At 42.5% G+C, this 22,904-nt stretch overlaps 1 protein-coding gene across 2 annotated transcripts; it reads right to left on the bottom strand.

Annotated features, from left to right (window-relative positions):
- Nucleotides 1-787: 787 nt before the first annotated feature.
- aff3 (AF4/FMR2 family, member 3) lies at nt 788-18,261 on the bottom strand. 2 transcript variants are annotated; one of them, XM_040149043.1, is made up of 19 exons: nt 18,098-18,261; nt 16,256-16,300; nt 12,500-12,574; nt 12,105-12,138; nt 11,935-11,992; nt 10,595-10,646; nt 10,132-10,166; nt 9,793-9,976; nt 5,469-7,481; nt 5,194-5,321; nt 4,890-5,052; nt 4,695-4,798; nt 4,461-4,524; nt 3,339-3,475; nt 3,150-3,221; nt 2,943-3,036; nt 2,773-2,822; nt 2,449-2,654; nt 788-2,332 (listed from the first exon to the last, which is right to left on the bottom strand). In XM_040149043.1, the coding sequence occupies exons 1-19, from the start codon at nt 18,167-18,169 to the stop codon at nt 2,211-2,213; spliced, it is 3,708 nt and encodes a 1,235-aa protein (XP_040004977.1). In that variant the 5' UTR covers nt 18,170-18,261; the 3' UTR covers nt 788-2,210. The 2 variants fall into 2 exon arrangements, with proteins under 2 accessions (XP_040004977.1, XP_040004978.1); XM_040149044.1 differs by lacking the exon at nt 18,098-18,261 and adding an exon at nt 16,700-16,752.
- Between the last annotated feature and the right edge of the window lie 4,643 nt (nt 18,262-22,904).

The following is a 22,904-nucleotide window of genomic DNA, read 5'->3' on the forward strand; positions in this document are numbered from 1 at the left end:
CCCTTGATTTATCTGCTTTTAGAGATTAATCAAGGGAGCAAATGATAAATTAATTAATTTTAATTGAATTAACTAATTAATTAAAGGACAGTAAAGTACATCATAGTCCAGGGAAATAGAAAAGGTCGAATCTGGTGCTGTATTAGTTTGAAACAAATCCCATTTCATAAAATTAAAAAGAAAAAAGGATGCTATTGATCCAAGGCTTGTTGTGTCCCCAGGAGCCCCCTTATTGGTCGTTCTCTGTTTCTATGGCACCAGACATCGGATGCTGAAGTTTTATGTGTGACTTCTGTGTTGGTGCAGCAGGAAGTATAGTTGCAGTGATGGAGAGTCAGTGAGAGTGTGTTCGTGTGTGTGTGTGTGTGTGTGTGTGTGTGTGTGTGTGTGTTTGTGAGAGAGAGAGAGAGAGAGGAAGATCTCTGCACAAGTGGACTGACTAATGAGTGTGAATCACACACAGTCACTAGTGTGTGTTTGTGTGTCAGTGATGGCAAGAAAGCCAGAGTCGAGGGATGAGCCAGGGTGGTGATCAACGAAGTTTCAGTGGCTGGAATGGAAGCAAATGGATTAAAAACAGAGGCTATAATACAACCTATTATCCACTTCCCAGTAGGAGAAAAACAACCTATAGGATGCTATTCCTTTCCAAGACAAATGCTTCACTACCTGAACACATTAACGACTGATTAAAAAAAGCACCCTGCCAACAAAGTTATGATCACTATAATGAAAATTAAAAAAAAAAAAATACACAGTAAGAAAATAAGAGCAGGATATTCAGTGAGATGCTCAAGGAGCTTGTGCATTGTTTATGTGGTAAATACCACATTTGCTACAGGCACTGGAGGACATAGGATCACTTTGTGAGTAATAACTGGAAATTATTCAAAAGTCACAGTATCAAAAATTAACTTACAGTATGTGCACACCGACACTCATTTGCCAGTTTATTAGGTACACCTAACTAAAACGAATGCAGTCTAATACAAGACCTTAGAGCTGAGGGAGAATTTTCTTTAACCAGAACAGTAACAGCCGCCCAGTTGAGACTGTAAGCCTGATAACAGGCCTTCTCCTTTGTTTGTCCAGCGTGAGCACAAATATACAGTACACTACTTGCAAAATGACAGTGTTCATAGCCTCTAAATCAATTAGTAACAACACGTAACTTAAAAAATGAATGAATTAAATTAATGATTGTCAGGCTCACCCTCTCACTGATAGTAGTCTGGTTGATTTTGAAAACGTTTCATAGGCTAACGATTTCAAGAGTGTTTTGACCAAGAGTTGACCTTGTAGCCCTCACTTTGATAGCGATGCTGTGTTTCCAGTGTCACTAATGCTGTAAGGGAATTTTCTTCTTTGGTCTCTAGCTCACAAGTCTGTGCTCCATGGCATGGAAACACGCTATCATAGAACCTGGAAATGTAAAATGAATACTCCTTAACCAGACCCAAGAAAGTAAACTTACTAAGAGGAAGCCTGGATGACCTCTTCAACTTCATTTTTCATTCAATTACATAACCTCAAAAAAGGGACAAAAATAAATTTTTCAACCTTTAATGTTGGCAACTACACTCACCAACATTTTATTCACTTGAATTTTCTCTTTTCTAAGAACCAATAATCCATAAAATATTGCACAGTAAAAACACATAAAAGTGAAAATATTAGAGACTTTAAAAGTAAGAGTCATTTAAACCTTCATTAAAAAAGATGCAGAAGTCTTCTACTTTGGAGAAAGTGGTATATGATTGGTTGGTCTTTTTTTAGCATCTTCTCCTTTTTTGGCCCCACAGAAAAAGTCCGCTGGATAACAATTAATTTCCAAAGTACGAAAAAGGCTTTGTATGAGAGATCCAAGGGACATTTGGCAAATGATTAGAGACTTCAAATCCACAGCGCACACAGCTCCTCAGATTAATCCAATGATGGGGAAGAAGGTGCATGTAGTAAATCTGTGAGATGTTCAAAGTTTGCACCTTCAGAAGACTTTGCACACAGTAAGGCCCAGATGGTGAGCACCCCAACATCCTGTGAGGATGTCAAATGTCAGGCTCCATAGGCTTTTATCCAGCTCCATTTCACAAAGCACTGTAGGCACCATTGTTTTCCTGTTAGCTGCATAGAGATCCAGAGGCTTTCGCTCTTCTACAGTAAATGAGACCTGGAGATCCAGTGAGCTGGTTTAGGTAAATCCCTTCTTCTTAGTTAAGTTTGGCACTAATGCGTATCCACTGAAGAGCCTGTCTGGTGTATTGGACCGTGTGAGCAATGCTACTGTGGAGAGTCAATGGTCCAGACAATGTATTCAAGTAATTGAAGAACTCTGTGATGAGAAAGGAAGAAGAATTACTTATTTTCTCGTAAATCTGTTAACAAAGATTTTTTTTTTGCCACCATACACAACCAACGCATCTGTGTGACTATGAGGAGCGTGCATACCTTTATTCTCCTTTGCGAGGTTGTCGGCCACCTCCCAGTACTCATAGCTGTACAGCACACTGTTAGTAATGTTCAGGTGATTTGCTGCCATCTGGTGGATACGTTGGGGAATGCTTATGAGGGAGGGGGAGGTGCTGCCCCCATGTGAACCCCGTCCAAGGTGATTGGCATTGGGTGAGAGCGAAGGAGGGGGTCCTCCTGCGCCCCTGGGAGTGAAAACACATGTACAAACGATTTATGGTGATCAATGAAGTTTCAGTGGCTGGAATGGGAGCATATGGATTAAAATAGAGAGGCTACGATACAAAGTTATTATCCACCTACTTCCCAGAGTCATTCCAACAGGGTGGTGTAGTAGGCACTTTGGGACAACTCTGTAATGACACCATAAATAAGGCTAAAAGTTATCCTGATGTTTACATTTGACCAAACAGAAATCTATGTAAATGTCTCTGTGTAAGTGGCAAATCAGACCTGTCGTTTTTGAGATATACCTTAAAATAGTCCAGCAGCACTTTGGAATATTTCAGTGCATGGTCCTTCTTTAAACGAAACATCTGCCAGTAAAGTAGGGCAAGGCATCGGAAACTGTGGACACAAAAGCGCAAGTCAAAGAGACTCAGACGGACCAGAAATCAGAAAATGCAGGTCCTTCAGCGTGATGATAAATGTGGCATAAACAGAGGTGATCAAAAACGCACCACAAAACCGCCAGCTGTTTGTCTTCCTGTTTTGCCCCAGGGCCAGAGTGGCTCTTCAGCCTCATTGCGTACCTTAAGACACATGAATGTTAAAAATGGAGATGCTCTTCATGTATATGTATGTGTCTGTTTCCTTTATGTCCAAATCCAAATAACTTGGATCTGTTTTTGCATTATTGTCTAATTCACCTAATAAGTTCCACTGTCTCTGAGTACATGGTATATGGAGATTTTGCCTCGAGTGGCCCTTCCTCCATCGCTTTCCCACATTCCATGAAGGAGAGAGCAGCGTCAACGTAATTCACAGCCTTCCCCAGCTTATCCACCTGAAAAAAAAAAAAAAAAAATCCACAATAGGCAATGATGGGAGTCAATATTAAAGGAGTTATAATATTTTAGTCTTCAGTGTCTATGACAAGCAAGAATTAGCTAGGAAGGTCTTCAACAGGACGTGTTTAGCCCGGCTTAGAACGGGGAAATGGCTAATGTAGTTCCATCAAAGGTGCTTTCTAGCAACTGCGTGGCTCTGCTCTTCTTTTCGTCTTCATTTACCTATGTTAAGTCTGCAGCTTTTTTCCCCTTTGTTTTGTGAGGGTGCTAATTTTACAAATTGGGCTAGTCCCCATCATGAATCTGTTTTTCAGGTTTTTGTATTTCTAAACAAAACCCAGTTAATTGTTGACGTACCAGTGGCTAGATTTCTAGCCAGTAGGATATGACATGTATATAAGAAAAAATTTTGAGCACCTTGAATGTGTATATTTTTACCCTTTAGCTGTTTCCCCCTGCTTCCAGTCTTTGTGCTAAGCTAGGCGAAACACGTCCTGGACAAATCTCTCTACATGCTTCCGCAGCAGGAAATGCGTGCAGTGTCCTCTTCACTGGTCTACCTAAAAAGACTATGGGCCAGCTGCTTGATCACAAAATTTGACTCTAGTTTAAGCCCTAAATGGCCTTTGCTCCACAGTACCTCTCTGACTTGCTTATCCAGTATGAAACTATTGAAAATTTTAGTTGACACAGACCTTCTGAGTGACAAAATCACAATGTATGTAGTATACACATGCAGTGTATTACATCTTTCTTTCTTTGTGTCTTCCCTGGAAACAAAGTGCTATGTAAATAAAGTTGTGCTTAATTACTTACTGAACAGAAAGATTAAACTGTTGCTAAACTTCTCATCTTATTCCATGTAAGAAAGCAAATGATTGCATTTCCCATACTGTTCGAGTATCTCTTCACTAACTGTACAACATCCCAATTTTGCTTCCATGTCGACAATCTATATTCCATCAAAGATCGAGGTCTCACCACTGCGTCGGCACGGTGCTTCATCCTTTTAGCTTCGTGTAAGTAGTACTCAGCATGATGTGGACTGGGAAGGTGAACGAAAATGCAGAAAAATAAAGAAAGTGCAGTGCAGTCAGAGTGTTGTTATCAGTAAGTCACAATAACGTTGTGTCTGCTGATTATTTATTTGACAAAGAACTACCAGTGTGGGCAGTGCAGTGATGCACTGGGCTGACTATACTATTGATTGCTCACGGTTCATGGTTAGTCACGGTCCCACTGTGTGCCGTAGGGCCCCAGGACTCAGATGGGGGCTGGGGCTGTCTTGACACTTTTACACATTCCACCTCCATCTTGGGCTGAGTGAACCGGTTAAAAAGAGGTGTGTTAAACCAAATGTCGCAAGCCATCCAGTTGGGATGCTCTCAGTACGTAGTTGTTTTGTATTACCTTTACAGCAGAATCTCTATTCTTGTCTCTGTTCTTGTGGGCGTGGATGTGATGCTGCTCTGAAGTCTTCGTTTTGGAGGGAGGCTTGGTGGACTCAGGGCTGATGGACAGTGGAGACAGGGGAGACAGTGGTCTCTTGCTGTCTAAGTACTCCTCCAAGTAACTGCAAGTACACACACCAGCACATGTGCATTGACACATACACTCATACTATGGGATTGAAACATAAATACACATATTTGTGCATACAGTATGATTGCACATACATATCCTTGACAAAATGGTGTGTTTGTTGTTTTCTTACCCATTGTGTGTGGTCTCAGTCACAAAGTTGCGCTCAGCTGTGTGAGCTGACGACTCTACGTGACCTGAGATGTTGCTTGCATGAGGAAGACTCCTCTTGCTTTCTCTGTGTGACACACCATTCTCCAACTGGTCACACACAAACAAACACACGCATGCTTTGAAGAACATGCCTATATCGATGCTTTCTGCCGCATATTCATGCATGAAAATGTGTGCAGATACACATCCCATTCAACGGAGAAGAAAAGTAAATATACAGTACATGTGGTTTACCTTGCGTTTCCTTTTGATGTCTTTTGTCGCGGTCTCGGGTATGTATAGGTGTTTCATAGCTTCTCTTTGTTTTTCCTTGGTTGATGAAGAGGAGGAGGGAGAGGAGGGAGGCTTTTTATAAGGAGAACTAGTAGTGCTGTCTGGGACCCTTTTGAGAAGACAGAGGTCTATCTGCACCACCAGATTTCTAAGCCCTCGCTGGGAAGACACTGTAGTCTGGTCACTTCGCCCAAAAGGGACTAGGGTGTAGAGTTTTTGCTTCCCTTCAGTCTGCTGCCCCTCACTTGGATTAGCTGAGGTGGGTCCTCTGGGGTGCAGCACCTTCGGCCTGTTGGTGTCAGGTCTGCCTGGGCCTCGTTGCCCTACCTTGGTGAGTCTCTTGTGGGAGGTAGAATCTGCTGCAACTTTGGTGATCGGAGCCTGACGTTCAGATTCTGAATCTGAATTTGAGGAGGAAGAGGATGAGGAGGATGATCTATGAGGAGTTGGGGAACGTGACGGAGGAGGTGAAGGTTCTGGCTGTAACTGTCTCTCCTCCTCACTTCTCCCTCCTTTTTTTGTCCTCCCCTGGTGGTGTGAGTCGTGAAGGCGGTGTCGCTTGGCGTTTGTAAGCAGTCTCTGTTTGGCCTGGTCTGTTTGCCATTCGCGTCTTTGTTGCCGCTCCCTCCTCCTCCTGTTTTCCCCTTTTGCTGTCTCCTCTCTGCGCCTCTGCCTTTCTATCGCTCCCTCCTCCTCTTCCTCCTCCTCTTCTTCCGCTGAACTCTGGATCCAGGGACGTCTCAGTAGCTGCTCCTCCGCCAGCCTCCTGTCTTCCTTTCTCTCCTGTTTTCCCTGCTGTTTTTCCCTATGTCTGTCCTCTTTTCTCTCTTGTTTTCTCCCCTCTACTTGGGTGAGATGTTTTCCTCTGTTGTCCACCTCCTGTTCCTTAGTTTGGGGTGTCTTTTGTGATGTTTTTGTGTGATTAACATGCACAGGAATGGGCACTGTAGACTCCCACGACTTGGCCCTAGGTTTTAGGCTAGGACTAGCCCTAGAGTTCGATCCCAAACCAGAATTACTAACAGCTTTAGAGGTAGATTGGGAATGAGAACTGTGACCAGCGTTGGTTTCACGACTAGCAGGAACTAAGTGCTTTGCTCTTGTGGGGCTATGTTGTGAGCTGGGTTGAAATGGAGGCCTGGGCTTGTGGTTGGAGCTCTGGTTGGATCTGCCACCCTGGATTTGCTCAAAATTTAATGTGTGTTTGGCTTTGGGAGCCTCTGAGAGCTCTTTAGAATTTGGATGAAAGTTAGACTTGGGTCTTGATTTGAGGCTGTGACTCTGGTTAGAGTTTAAAACAGCAGAGGCCTTGGATTTGCTTTGGTTTTGGTCTTGTTCCTGTGTGGGTCGAGTCTTGGGCCTGTGCTGATGATTCGGCTGAGGATGACTACTAATTGTGGGCTTGTTCTTGGGGTCGGTGATAGGCAACGGGGCAATCCATGACCTAATTTTGGTCCTGTGGGGATTGGTTGTTAGGCTAGGTTGTGTTTGGTTCTGACTCTGAACCTCTGGGTAGTGACGAACCCTTGATGAAGGAGGTAAGCTGGGACTTGGGCTTCTTGGAGGGTCTCTAGGTACAGGGCTAGGGCTACGGCTGCCTCTTAGGCTCCCACACGGACTGGGGCAAACACTTAGAACCGGACTAGGGATCGGGCTGTGCCTCGGGCTAGGGCTGGGACTTGGACAGGTGCTGGGAAATGGGCTGGGGCTAGGGCAATAGCTGTAACCAGGGCTAGGTAGGGGGCTATTGTTGTGGCTGTAATTGAACTGTGGGCTGGGAATAGGGCTTTGACTAGGGCTGTATTCCTGATTGCTGCTCCAGGACCTGGCTGGAGATGGGGCTTGCTGGGTGTGGGGAGAGGGCAGGCGTCCTGTAGTGCTCTGGGAAGGATCCCGTTCACTGCTGCAAGACTTTTTCTGGGACTTCTTGAGCCATTTATCCAACTGCCACTGGGCAGCAGAGGGGTGATCAATCTCAAGAAAGTACAGAAAAAGAGAGAGACACAAATTACAAATATTAATTATAAGCTATATAGATTTTAAACTAGAATGGCATTCAGTAGAGCGCTCGCCTCCGCCAAGGCCAAATGTTGGCGAAAATGTCAAAAATGCCCTGTCTCACAAAGTTAAAGAAAGTGAGAAGAAATTCCTGGATCCACCCCTTTAACCGGATCTGCACCAAAATTTAAGGAGTTCTTCCCTGGCCCATGCCCCATCCCTCCATCAAGTCAGGTGCAAATCAGTGAAGTACTTTTTGCGTAATCCTTCTGACAAATAAACAAACAAACCAACAAACAAACACGGGTGAAAACAAAACCTCTTTGGCAGAGGTAAAGAAATCTTTGCTAATATAAAGGCTTAACACACACACTTGCGGAGGTGGAAGATGTCTAGGTAGAATCTTTTCTTAAGTAAAAGTATTCATAGAACAATGTAGAAATACTACTGTAAGTCCCACATTGAAAATCTGAGTCAAGTATTTTCAACTAAACTTCCTTTTAAGTATCAAATGCAAAAGAACAGAACAATGTTCCACTTAATGGTTATATAGGTATTATATTATTGGATTATTATTACTGATGTATTCATATGTAAGGGGCATTTTACTGCTACAGCTGGTTGAAAAGCAGCTAATTTCATGTACTACATATAGTGTCGGGCAGTTTAGTCTGTAACAGTTCAAAAGCCCCAATTTTATGAAGACAATTCAGGATATAGTTGGTTCCCATAAAAATCTGTTAGTGTGGTAACAGTACGTCGTCCTGTTTTTAACTCAAATGAACCTGTCTAGAGATCTGACTGAATCTTAAAAACAAGAAAATATAAGGTGCGTCGCTGTACTAGAATTGTGAAAACTGAAACTTTATTTCAGGACATTGGCATGGAGAAAGCGTTACATTTAACCATGTGAGGACTGACACATACAGTATCTCAAACAAGTGTGTACATACTACAACCTCTGCACATTTCGAGACAGCCAGCTAATATGCACTACATTTACTGCACCTCAAGGACTCAGCTGCTGTTAAAACTCATGAAACTCAAAACAACAATTCTGGATTATGACTCGTGTCTAAAAAACTTCAACTGACATTATAACCTCCTTTAAATAGCGTATTTACTACATAGTCTCACAGTCCACATCTGTGCTTACAGTAGCTCAACCCCCCATCCAATTATGTCAAATGACTCACTTAATGTTTGCTTAACAACTGGCTTGGTATTTGTAAGAATGAGACGAACACAATAGAAGGCAGGAGCTTTTACTCCAAAAAAAAAAACAAAAAACAAGAGGATACTCACGGCTGGAGCGCAAACTTCTTTCTCCTTCGCGTACTCTTTTTCTCTCTTAGCTGACCAGGAGCTAAATTAAACCTCTACTCCTCAAGTCAAACAGTGCCCCCCCCCCCTTCCCCACATCCCTCGCCCTCTTTCCAGAAAAGACACTGCATCTCTTGTACCGTCTCGGGTGCCCTCCCTCCTTTTTTTTCTGTCCCTCCCTCTTTCTCTCACTACCTGGAACTCTGCATTTGCTGCTTCCAGAACTCCAGCCCCCATCTCTTCCCTCGGAGACACTCTAACACTCCACGTAAATGAAAAACACATGGTGTACATACCCCCCCGCCCCCCCCCCCAGCACACTCTCCAATGCCTCCCTCTCTATAGGGGCCCAATGTAGTTCGTGTTTAGAAATACAGTCCACTACGTCGTACAGGGCCTTCCATTCATAAAAGAGGAGCAGGTTTCCCCTTCATTCCCTACCTGGCACACATCTCAAACCAACTACCACAATGCCCTTCACTTACAAAGGCCCATCCATAGCTTTCATGCTCAACACCTCAGCACTAAATCACGCATTCAATATTTATCTGAGATCGGGAAATGCAAGCCAGCCACAATCTCTTGTGAGATGTTTTGAAAAAGAGGGTAAATCTAGTTGTAGATGTCAACATCAACCCGAGTCTTGATGACTTCCACCTCCTGAGGGCTTTCCTCCTTAAGACTCAGCCTGTTGACATGACACCCAGGCACTAATTCCCAAGGCTACCCCTGCCCCTCAACCCATCCTCCTCCTCCTCCTCCTCCTTCTCCGCCTCCTCTCCAACTCACATGCATTCCTCATTCCTCTGTCCCTCCCCACACCTGCCGTTAACTGCCTCGTGGCCACCACTCCCTGTAGAGAATTCACCCGAAGGCACACAAACAGAGGAGGAGACAGACAAGCCAGCCATGGACAGAGGAGACAGAGAGCAGAAGAGGGGGCTGCGTGGCTCATTACTGGTACCTCCTTGTTATTGCACGGTGGCTGCACGTTGGCAGGCGACAGAGGGTCTGGGTGAACTTCTGGACTCGAGCTCCGGGAATGAAGGCTGCTGCTGCCCGACTCGGCAGTGGAGTCTGAGCCTGAAGAGCCCGAGCTGGAATGTCTCACCCGTCTGCCATGTGTGTGCGCTCGCTGTGCTGACAGGCTGTCAGTCAACACACAAACAAACATCAGAGAGGGGTCAGCGTAGGTACACATCCGAGAGGAGAACGCACCCACAGGCAGATAGATACTGTTGTAATTAATGGCACACGCGGTCTACTGACAAACGCTCACACACTATATTTTGTAATCCAGTACCTGTGTCTGTCCCAGGAAGCTGACTCGTGGATGGCCTTCAGGGACACACAACAAAAAACAGAAACTTATCATCCAAAGCAGTGGAGTAGTGAACAACGTGCTGCACTCGATGAGTTACCTCTGCTGTTTGATGCCTTTATATAATTAGCAGCAAAAAAAGGAATTCTATCTGAGTGCCACTCGTGCTGCATATGGGTGTGTGTGTGTGAGCAAACCAGTAAGCAACACCAGAAAAACAGGCATCCCTCAACAGGAGCTGCCAAACACTCCGGGCTTATTCTTTGTTTTGCTTTCCCTTACACTTTGCCCGCCCTCTCACTCTTTCCGCCACCACGAGCGTGCACAATAGTATGGAGATCAGCGTAGGTCAAAGCTACTAATAAAGCAATATTATGTTGAAAGCGCTTTGAAACATAGTGATTTGTTTTCTCGGTTTCAGGGAACAATGCCGAGTGTTACCTACCCTTTGAGTGTCCTCATCATCACTGCTCAGCTTCAGGTCATCAGCAAGCATGCTGTAAACAAGCAAACACGCAGTCAACTCATTGGAATCCTTTTTATGTACGGTAACAAGATGCCAGGGAATGGTAATGACAGAATGATTGTAACTGATTGCAGAACCACAGACCTTTTTAATCATATTGATGAAGAAACTGTATTAACGGGGATAGGTCACATCAAGCTTGATACCCGATCTGTTTAATAAGCACAGTACTGGCGCTGATACTGATCCAGTGTATCGGATACGTGCGTCCCTAGTTTTCAACACTTTTCATCAACATCAATTACATTAAAATAACAAATGTGACTTTAATTTTTTTTTTAAATAGGTTTTTGAATTTGACCAGCTGCTAATACAGAAAGCTTCTGCAGGCTTCTGAAAAGGGGATATTAAAACAAGAGACTGTCATCTTTATACACCTAATTCACATAATTCTAATTCAGTTTATATATATATATATATATTATAGATAGATAAATAGACAGATATATGGTAGAACATGGTTTATTTGTAAGTTAGATAAAGCTTGCAAACCAGTTACAGTATATTTCAAAAACATAGATTTCCAAAGCTATATAATTTCCAAAATCATAACAAATTATGCTTGTCAGTTATTACGTTGACCAGTATTTTAATAATAAGCCATGAAGTTCACACTACGAATCATCAATACATTATGTAATTTTACTCATTTACTATGTCCATATCTTGCATGGAATAAGATTACCAATGTACTTTACTGATTTATTGTTTTTGTTTTGCTGATGTATATAACTAAACAGATTTAAGTTGAAATGCAAAAAGCACTTAAAAATTGTGAAAAACAAGACTTTTTCCAAATATTTTGGAAATGTTAACTGTCATAAAACTGCTGTATTACATAACAAAGGCTGTGTGAAAATGTGAGACAAGCAGTTGGCTTACACTGCTGAACATGTGTTTCACATTAAAAAGGGGATGTAAAGAGTTAACAAACAGAAGCACATCAGTCTCCACTGGCAGCTTTCAAGACTGCTCACTGACCTTTGACCTGACTTATGTTACATAGCCTGAGACACTAACACTGTTAGCTGAGTGACCCCTATATATCTACTCCCCTTCAGTCTCTTTCTCTGTCATTTATGCTTCTCCTTGTGGCTGTTCAGATGATGAGGGTCATAAATTAATTTGACAAAAGTTGCGGAGAAGAACACATCAGTTATGTGTGTGATGTATTTTATCATCTGTGTGTGTTCCACAGTTGCAGTTTAGGTCTGATGACCTTTGGTGGATCATGTTCCCTCCACGATTTCCCCACTTACGATTTGTGAGGTGCCACGTGAGGGTGACGGGCCACTCGCAGCTGAACATCCCCCCGATCTGATAGAGAGAGAAAACAAATATTAAACCAGACAACAAATCATATATTACATATTTAATAGAGAACCAGTTGTAAAATATTGCACATACAAGATATGCAATGAACACTTACTTTGCCTTTGTTGTGTAGTTGATTGTTTTGCATCCTTGGTAAAGAGGGAGAACAAAAAATACTGCATGAAAATCTTTACTTTCACGGTTAAAAGCATTGCACTGTTACAGTACAACACTGTCAGATTCATGATGGATGGAAAAAATGATCAAAATTGATGCAGCAGAATCAGAAATACCAACCTTTTTATTCCACCCATTCTTCTTCCTTGTCAAACCCTAGTTCCTACATTACCCACAATGCAACTCGACCGTTTACAGTTTAGTTGCAGATTCAGGTCTGTTGTGCTACTGGCAGCTAATGTAGCCTAGAGCTGCTAGCCTCAATCAGAGATGAGGAGCGAGCCACAGAGGTCTGGTAACAAACACACACATATACAACACACACTCACATACCTTAGGGCTGTAGAGGATTCGCTGAGCCTGGTCACCCCCTAAGGCTTGCTGGGACGGCCAGGACTGAGTCATGTCCTGTGCAACAGCATTGGGGGGATGGGTCAAGTTGAACTGTCAAAGTTTACTGTGAATGATGATCTTCACATACAGAAACCCCAGGCATCCTAAACTTGTCATCAGAACTTTCTTTATTTCTCTTTGATTAAGGAGTAACTTATCTCTCTCATTCACACACATGCAGTACAGAGGGCCTCATTTGACAGCTGACTCTTGTTATCAGCACAGCTCCTCCCCACCAGGGGGAGTGAGACTGGGTGGGAAATACGAGTGTGCCTCAGTGTATAGTGTGAATGTAGAGATTTGAATCACATGCTTGGAGTAGGAGCGTGTACTTTGCGGTGGTGTTAAGATTTCTGTGAAATAATTTTGTTTTGATTGGTCGCTGGTTGCATCGTCTTCCCGGCATTTCAAGTAGCTTCTATATTTTTTGCTCTATTTGATCTCTTTATGTTACTCAACTGAAGAATGTGCACTAGAGGTGGAATAGAGGAATCACTTTGCAGAACTGAACTGTTGTTGAATGTTTTCTGGAAGGACTCGGAAGGAAGGAACTAGAAGAGACATCCACCCACCAACCCTGACCTGCTGCAGGAAACACTGATACTGTTCACAGTCAAATTTCAGCCTACAGGCCTGTGGTTGAGTCACTACTGTGACTCAGGTCAGCTGTTATCAGAGCCAAAAAAATGGTCCCTGCAGAACTGAACGGGGACTAATATAACTCAGGTCACTGACAATGGTGAAATTATAAGTCGACTAAATGAGTAATTTAACATAAATTTAACTGAAATCATTTTTGGTAACTAATTATTCATTTTACTCATTCATAAAGGGAAATAGCAGACATTTGCTGGTTGAATCCTCTTGAGTGTGAAGATTTTCTTGCTTTTTGCAATTTCTTATCACTGTTAATTGACTACATTATTCGAATAAGCAATTTTAAGACATTACTGCTAAGACAACTGTGGTTATAATTGTGGTTATTTCTGAGATTGTACGGACTAAACGTTTGTGAATCGTCAATAAAATAATCAATACATTAATTTAATATGAAAAATGTCGTTAGCTGTAAACACAGCAAAGTAAAGTAATTCAACTCTTGTATGCAGTTGAAGAGTTGAAGTGTGTAAACTAAATTACGGAGAAATTTAGTTTACACACGCATAACAGAATGCCTAACCACTCTGCAAAAGTCGACGGTATTTCACCTATAGTTGGCATTACAGCAGCATGGTACATTTTTTTGGCCATCACTGTCTTGTAATTAGTCAAACTCTCTTCTCTGCACACCCCATCCATTAACAAATCCTTAATATCCCTGGATAGGATTATAGGTATTTACCAAAAATCATGTCTGCCATCTCCCCATCAGTATGATTGTCTGTTACCATGTGCTTTTGATGCAGTTTAAATCCTGATGCAGACAGAAAAATTTAAAAAAAAAAAAAAAAAAGAGGATAATGTATGCTTGGCAGAGGTGTGACTGCTCTAAGCGCTCTCTAGTGTATGACAGTATTTACTAAAACATGATAAATGACACATTGCAAATTACCAAGAGGTAATTATTTCAAATACATGTGGTGGAGGCTCACAGCTGGTTGATAGTGTCTGTCTGTGCATATGTTCACAGGCACATGTCACTGCTCACCCTGAGGGAGTAGTCTGTGATGATTACACATGATTATACACCTGCACTGTTTTACCCCATTTCTTATTTGTTCTCTCTGCACGGCACTCGAGAGGAAACCAGCGAGAGAGCTCTGCATCTACAGCTCACTGTCTTCGCCCTGGCTCTGATTATTATCTCTGCTGATTAAAATTGCCTGCAGTCACTCTCAGACAAACCAGGCCTTTTGGTTGCTGACAAAATGGCCTGATTTTGTACCATTCATTTGCCATTTTAGCGTGAGCTGGTTCCTCAGCCGTGTCAGAATGTAGAGGTAAGGGGGGTTGTGTTTTTAATGTATGTGTTTAACAATCATTCTGTGAGAGAGGGCATGAGCTTGCTTGCCAGCTGAAACAGTGAGCAGGCTCTGGAAAAGGTCATGTTTTATCAGCTTTGATGTTTGAGGGTTTGTGTGTGTGTGTGTGTGTGTGTGTGTGTGTGTGTGTGTGTGTGTGTGTGTGTGTGTGTGTGTGTTTGTGTGTTGGTTTGTTGTGTATCTGTGTGTGTGTGTGTGTGTGTGTGTGTGTGTGTGTGTGTGTGTGTGTGTGTGTGTGTGTGTATGAGAGAGAGTTGGTGATGGGCTGAGAGCAGATCAGCTTGTGTGGTAACAGGATCTGTTGAGGTTGTAAAGGAATTATCAACATTTTGGGAATGTGATTTTTTTTTTTTGCTTTCTTGTCAGGAATTAAATGAGAGGATCAATCCCACTCTCATATATGTCTGTTCAAAGTAAAGCCACAGTGACTAGCCCATTAGCTTAGCTTAGCATAAAGGCTGGACACTGGGGGAAACAGCTAGCTATCCAAAAGCAACAAAATCTGCCTAGAAACAACACTGGTGGTTAGCTGAGCAGGTTAGCTGTTATGCTATGCTATGCTAAGCTAACCTAACCAGCTGCTGTCTGTAGCTTCACATTTACTGTAAAGACAAGAGAGTGGTATCGATCTTCTCATCTAAATCAAAGCGAATAAGTGTATTTTCCAAAATGTCAGACTATTTCTTCATCTGGAATGGAGAGAGGGCCTTCATTCCATTCACTTGCTGTAAGACGTTCATGAGAGGAGACATTTTCATGAATCTGGCAGATGACTATAAATCTCTTCTCTTCCTCTTCTCCTCCTCTCTACAGTAAGCCCCGGAGGGTGAGTGTTTCCTCTCTCTGCTCATCCTTTGACTTCATTATCTCTCCTCCCTCAGTCACCAAGGACACACAGCACCAGCCCTCACCCCTCACCCCTTTCCTCCTCCAACAACAACAAGGCTCCCAAGTGGAGCATTATGTGTTAATATCTGCCTCAACTCTTCCCGGCACCATGTTCTTGTACCCCTATTCTTCTCCACTGCTCCTCCTCTGCGTCCCGCACTAGCGGCAGGACATCCTCTGCACTGTAAAACCTCCAACATAACACGAGAAGACAGAAGACCACAGGGCCACTGAGCACAGACTAAGAGATCTGTGAGATTAGAGCTGAAACGCTTAGTCGATTAACTGATGAGTCGATCGACAGAATATGAATCTGCAACTATTATAAATAATCATTTGATAGTTTGGTAAATTTTTTCATGGAAAAATACTAAACATTCTCTGCTTCCATCTTTCCCAGCATGAGGATTTGCTGATTCGCTCTGGTTTATTGCATTGTAACATGATAATTCCTCTGCTTCCAGCCTCTTTCGGGTTTTGGACTGTTGGTCAGACTTTTTTTTCCACTATTTTCTGACATTTCATAGCGTAAACACAAAATAAACAGAAGATTAATCCACAATGAAAATAATCGTTAGCTGCAACCCTATGTGAGTTGCTGCTGGTGCGTCCCCCTCTAAGCAACGACATGCAGTAATCAATCTACTGAATCTAAAGACTCCAGTGACTCAAACCCTATGAAATTAAATGCAAATACTACACAATATGACTTGATACATATAATGAGGGATGAACCTCATCATCGCAAAGGTTCAATGTCAATTGCTTCTAGGACACTTTAAAAAAAACATGATAATTTAAGTCAAGTAATTCAAAAATTCCTTACCTCCAGAATATCTTTGGCACAGCTGCTGTGTTGGCTTCTTGTGACCTGTGCAAACAGAAGTATAGAGGTTATGGTAAATGAGGCTAAAGTCACAGGAGGTTAATACTGACAGCTAATCAGGGGGGAGTTTTGTAAGAGCAACAGATTAGTTCATTTATCAGTGAGACAAGCATCTGGAAAAAGAGCTACTGCTGACTGTGCACACAAACCATATTTGAGCATTTAAAATACAGCAAAGCCGGCTCATTTAAAATTCAGACTTAGCACATACGTGCGTTCGGGAGCAAACATAGCTAATATGCAAATGTGCACATACACTCACATATACAGTACATAAACTCATTCATTTCTTTTACTAGTCTTTGCTCAACTGGTGAACTTTCACATTTCAGTCTCCATCACAAAGACAGATACACATATATACACACATACTAAAATAATCACCTTCTGCCCTCTGCTTCCCGCCTTTTTGCCGTGACATTCAAACTGCAGTGTAGCACTTTACTGTAAACCTCACAGTCAGACACACACACATTAATTGTGAGAGTTGAGAGAACGTTGATGACTCATATCTCAGAAATCACAGCTGCAGATGATCAGACGGATGCTGTTACTGTTGCAAGCAACTTTCTGTTTCCATCCACATTAGGCAACTCTGTTCTCTCTCGGTCTCTCTCTCTCTCTCTCTCTATGCCCTCCCCCACATTTCTCTCCTTTCAAAACTCAGCTCACAATTCAAATTCACTTTGTGGTCACGGAAAGCCAAGAACCGTGCTGCTCAAACATTAATTCGGGTGTAAGATTTTGGTGACTTGCTTCCTAACTCTATGCCCCACTCTTATCTCTGCTGCCATCTGTGCAGCATAAGTATGCACAGTAGCACGTCGGTGTGCAGTGCAGCGTGCCTGCCTGTGTGTGTGTGTGTGTGTGTGTGTGTGTGTGTGTGTGTGTGTGTGTGTGTGTGTGTGTGTGTGTATGAGTGCGCGAAGCTGTCTCTTCTGGCATTGCATGACTAACTGAGGTCGGTGTCTCAGTGGCTGGACTTTAAGCCTGCGGATGGAAAACACTGTGTGTGAAAACTGTGCGACTGTCACAGCCAAGAGGCAGTCTTGCGGCCGTAGGCACGAAATGAAAAAACATAAACACAGACAGGCAGTATTTTAGCTTCCTGCTGTCGTGCACAGGCAAAAGTCAGACCTGCTTACCCAGTTAACACTCAGAGGCCCATTACTAAGCACTCTGCACGTTATCATGTGCAATGTGTTTCACACATACATGCCCACTAGCATCACGGGCTACAGCTTAGGTGCAATACTCCTGTGAATAAAACCCCTCGGGGCCAAACAAACCGCAACCCATCATAACACCTGCAACAGGCAGCATGCAAGCCAGCCGCCCTACTAACCACCTGTTGCATTCTTAAAGTATCAGCAACTACTTGAGTTATGCCCGTTTTCTGGTTATATTCCGCGCTGGTTGCTTTTTAAAGAAAATATGAAGACTTTAGATCTGGAAAAAAAAAAAAACGAGTCTTCGTGAAGATCGGAGCACAAAACGCTGTTACCCTATTTTATTTCAGTACTCAGTTGAAAAAAAAAAAGGGTAATTATTTACAAATAACCTGGATTTACTTTAGGTACGAGTTTATGACTTTACATACGCACCAGTACGGTTCAAGAATACCAATGAACGACTCACTTCAAAGCCAAACCACTGTCATTGAACCATCTGGCTGTGTTGTACACACCAAACACAATCACACAGACACGCATATACAACAGGCATAATCACTTTTCATTCTTTTAACAAGTAGGCTATTCCGTACTCCATGCATCCTCTCACCTGAGAATATGCGCATCGGAGCAGAAAACAGACAATGGAAAGTTTCCCTTTGCCACCGAGGACAGCAGGCATGGTTCCTGGATGGTCAGCGCTCTCCTCCGGTGTCCATACCAGTGGTAGTGGTGGTGGGGGGTGGGCTCGCGTCGCGATTAGCGGATGCGGACCGGCTCTTCACCCGTGGATCCGCCGTGCAGCTACTGGAGTGTCTCCGAGTCGCTGAGGGAGACCGGGGGGGGGGGCGGGCGTGTAGGCGGGCACCGGCAACGTCAGAGGTGACACACGCGTAGCTCGCGCAGGGAGGTCACGACTCGAGAGCGGTCCCGTGGATGTCCGGCCCTGCGACGGTCTTTATTTTTCAAATGCGCAGCTTGGATAGCGCGGAGCCGCCGGATGCGCCGGGGACAGGACTCTCGGTGATGTATTAAATTTATGCCCACAGGGGCGTAGCTATGAGTGATGGGGCCCCTCGAACTGCGTTAATTGATTTTTTTTTTGGCCACTTGGGGGCAGCAACAGCAACAAGCTGTAAATAACCCCATGAAATTGATATGGCTATCAAAAAGTTGCCCGGCTACCAAAAAGAGCAACATTGACATTAGCTAAGAGTCTTGGCCACACGATTAATGTAAGCTGGATATTCTCTTCCCTTTTATCTTTATTTTGGTCTCAACTAACTTCCGGGGAAAATGTCTAGCTCTTTGGTTGCTAAATTGTCCACGGTCCTCACCAGCTAGTGGCTAACTTTGTCCATCTGGTGTTTGGTACCAGGAGGTTAGCTTACAGTGAGATTTGAGAGCTTTTACTGAACACGGTTAACCTTCTGTATCTAGAAATGAGGTTAATGAGAGCAGTGAATGGGGGGTAAAACCAAAACAATCAGCTGAAAGATGCTAAAATGCTCATTAGAGTTGAGTGTTGAGGATTTTCTGTGTCACCTTTCACATTACAGCCATTGTTAATATAACACACTGAATTGCATCTTCAGAAAATCGTTTGTTTTGTCATTTTGGTTTTATTACCTATACTGTGAATCACCAGTTATTATTTTCTGTTGCCCTACAAAGCAGCTACACTTTATTCAGCCAGTAAAAGCCAATATTTACAACTTGAACAGATTTTTTTATGTAAAAAATGCTGTAAGGTTTACTTATAAGACACTACGTTACATCACACATACTGTAGAGGCAAGAGAAAATAAAATAGAGAACAGGAAAACATTCTCTATGGTTTTGTATCCATATGTAAACATATCAAATATAAACTTTTAAAAAGTTAACGTACAACACTTTCATATATTGTTGGTCAGCCTTAAACAAAAACTGAGCTAGGTTAAACAACTTGCAGACTTTGTTAAAAATATGTCTAAGAGTCATACCGGGACTTTTTTTCACAGCTCGGTGAAGTTTAATTTCCCAGCCCAACTAGATCTGTTGTGTCACACTAACTGAGTTTTGCTGTGCTCGTTTAAGTCAGTGGTTCCCAATCAGGTCCAGGAACCAGCCTTGGACTTTGAAACAGTTTTTCTCCATTTTAATTTTTTTTTTTTTCCAGAACAAGTGAGTGAGCGGACCTTTGGTTGAACACAGGGGGGAGCCCCAGACCACTGTGTTTTGCCTGTGAGCGTAGCTGATTAGTCCAGATGTAGAAACTAATTTATTCTGTGAAATGTTGAAGACAGCAAAAACAATAGTTACGGAGAGAAAAGGAAGACCTGACTGGAAATAATGTGTTTCTCATTGGGGCCGACACCCTATTGAAAGAGATAAGTGGAGTGTAGTTCACTCTATCACTCAGTCTAACTTCATTGTGGTAATTGATTCTTTTCAGTTCAGTTAGTCTATCTAATGTGTGGTTGTCCGTGCACATATTTTTTTTGTTTTGTTTTTCCCGTTTCAGGGGACAGTTTTATTTATACTCTACATTTCTGTTGATTTTTTGTGCAATGACTCGGGGGCGTGTTTATGTAACATGAGCCCGGAACTCACCAGAAGGACAGAAACCCTGACATATTTTGCCCTGTAAGCTGTTGACATTTGTCAATAAATGGCCCCTTGAAGAGAGATGTTCTTGCTGGGTAAGGCTTTTTCAGTGGATGGTAACAAACATGGAAATTCTTACAAATTTCAGCAACTCCAAATAGTTAGTTAGTTAGTTGGTTAGTTAGTTAAAAATGTATTGTTTCCAGCCTCACCACGCTTATTTCATCCGTGTTTGGCTCTCGACCATGTTAATAACTCAGACATACACTCAGTGGTCACTTTATTAGGTACACTTGTACAATCTATTGCAATTCAATGCAAAGTTCAGAAAGTTGATTTTTAGGTGACATGGTTGGAAATGTGTGAATTCAATTATATTTTTATTGTTGAGGTAATAGTGAAAGGTGTTTGTGTACTTGACTACGTGATATTCAAAGGTTTTTGCCTCCCTATTTACATACATGGTTGGGGCAGAATATTAGAAACACCTCTGAATGTAATGCACTCCAGGACGACACCAGCACTAATTATAACCTCAGTGCTAAATCATATCATTTAATAAACACCTCTATGACAGTGTCAACTAAAACTGACACTGATTATAGACATCATACGAGGAGCATTTGGTCCTGTTATTACAGAAACTCTCAATCTCTCTCTGATTCCTCCTGTTTTCTCATGCACGCTCACAAACCTAAGACGCGAAGAGAAAAGCGAAACAGCATTTTCCTGTGGAACAGAGAGGAAATGTAGGGATGAACTGGGAACGGAGGGATATGAAATGCCTGGGGCCAGGCTCCACAGCCACACAGTAGCACCCTTGGTTACAGACCCATGGCGACAAGACCTCCAAGGCACAATGGCATCCCCCGACGCTGCCTGTTTAGAACACGGCTGGCCTCAAGAGTCAGCCTTCCTGACAACACACACACACACGCACAGAGGAAAAATTAGAGAGAGGGAGATGGAAAGGTGTTGGGAGAGAACGAACGGGCCTGAGCTATGTAGTCTATCCCTGCAACCTGCTTTGGTTACCATGACGATCTTGTGGTTATTTGAGATTCCTGCAGGTAGAGACGGAAAACTGTCTAATAAGGCACCTTTAATAAATGCTTTATAAGCTATAATAATGGCTTTATTAAAATTACCGTTACCCGTAATTTTTAAATGTTAAGAAGTCATTACTATGGAGTTGTTACAAATGCATTTGGTCCTAGCGTTTTCAGCCTTTTACCCAGAATATACGTAGTTACCTCCAGGTGCGTTCATTCTGATAAACTTAAGACCTAATGAGAGAAAGCAATGCTTGTAGTGTCTTCAACAGGCACTTTAACACACGTCTATCTCTATTTTAAGTACATTGTAAGGACATTTCTTCGTCAGTATGTGGCCTTCTTAACTTTACAACCAAAGGTAAATGGATTAAATGCTTAGCAGTCATAGGTGATAGAGGTTATTAGTAGGAGATAACGGGCTTGTTGCTGACTTTGCAGTTTGCGCCGTTTGTGTATGGCTGTAGGCCCCCTAGACGTGCATAAGGACATTATCCATGCAACACTGCATGTTTAGATTGAGATCAGTAGACACAGTGGGCAGAGAGCCCCACCCTGTGGCCAAAGGGAGAAGTGAAGATGTACCCTACTACACTGCCACTTCCTCCATTACTGTGATCTGTATCTTAAATTTTCTGGTTTTCCTTTTGCCTCAGGACAAACACAAGGAGAGGGCTGCATAATATATTCTTGTTTATTAACACATTATTAACGCTCACATATACACATATATATACACACACACACACACACACACACACACACACATAATGCCTGTGACTATGTCTTTCATAACAGAAGACAGGCTATGTGGATATGATGTGATGTTATGTGTATAAGGCTGCAAGTAACAATTATTTTCCGTACGATTAATCTGCAATTATTTTCCTGATAAATTATATCGATAAAAAGTCAGAAAACAGTAAAATAATAACGCAGTGTCCTAAAGCCCAAGATGACATACAACCAACAGCCCAAAGGCCAAATATGTTCAATTTACTGCCATATGAGACAAAGAAAAGCAGCAAATCATGACACCTGAGATGCTTGGACCAACAAATGTTTGCAGTTTTTGCTTCAAAATAGTAGCTATTATTTATTTATATTTATTTACCAGTCAATTGATCAACTAATTATTGTACTAATTGTTTCAGCTCTTTGATGTCACGATGGCTGAGTGGTCCAGCCCTGGTCACAGCCCTCTCTGTGCTGGAATTTGCATTTATTTATTAATTTTTCACCTGTTCATGTGGGTTCGTGCCAGGTGCTCCAATTTCGTCCCAATGACAAAAACGAACAAACAAACAAACAAAACAAAAAACGCTACAACACAGGTCAGCTCAGGTTGAATGAGAATGAGACTCTAAAAGAATGAGAATGAGACTCTAAACTGCTTTTCAGTGAGAGTCTGTTTGTCTCAGTGTCTAAATGTCCAGGCGGTTTTCTCTCCCTTTCACCTGGGCTCCATAGCAGGTACAGGCAGAAATAATGTGGCCGGTATGTAGAGAATGGATGAAATGATACAATACTTTAAAGGACAGTTTTCTTGGGCAGTGGCTCCTTGAGACAAAGTGACGTCCCCGTGACCCCACATCAGAATGTGGCCCCTACACAAAGTTTTCCTTCTCAGATTGTTTCATTTGATGGAGATACATTAGATGCCCGAAGATGTGAAAGTACTGAGTATTTCACAATTAGGAAAAAAAAAAGCAAAAATTAGAGAAAAGTCAAAAATACAGTGATGTTTGAGCATCAGTGAGGTCTTTTCTGGTTAAA

Source organism: Xiphias gladius, chromosome 16 (assembly GCF_016859285.1).
Source record: "Xiphias gladius isolate SHS-SW01 ecotype Sanya breed wild chromosome 16, ASM1685928v1, whole genome shotgun sequence".
Classification (NCBI taxonomy): domain Eukaryota; kingdom Metazoa; phylum Chordata; class Actinopteri; order Istiophoriformes; family Xiphiidae; genus Xiphias; species Xiphias gladius.

Coding starts and splice junctions, on each gene's coding strand:
- aff3 (XM_040149043.1), bottom strand. CDS start 18,169: ATGCCTGCTGTCCTCGGTGGCAAAGGGAAACTTTCCATTGTCTGTTTT. Junction 16,301..18,097: donor TCCGATGCGCATATTCTCAG/GTGAGAGGATGC, acceptor CTGTTTGCACAG/GTCACAAGAAGCCAACACAG. Junction 9,977..10,131: donor GCTTCCTGGGACAGACACAG/GTACTGGATTAC, acceptor GTTGACTGACAG/CCTGTCAGCACAGCGAGCGC.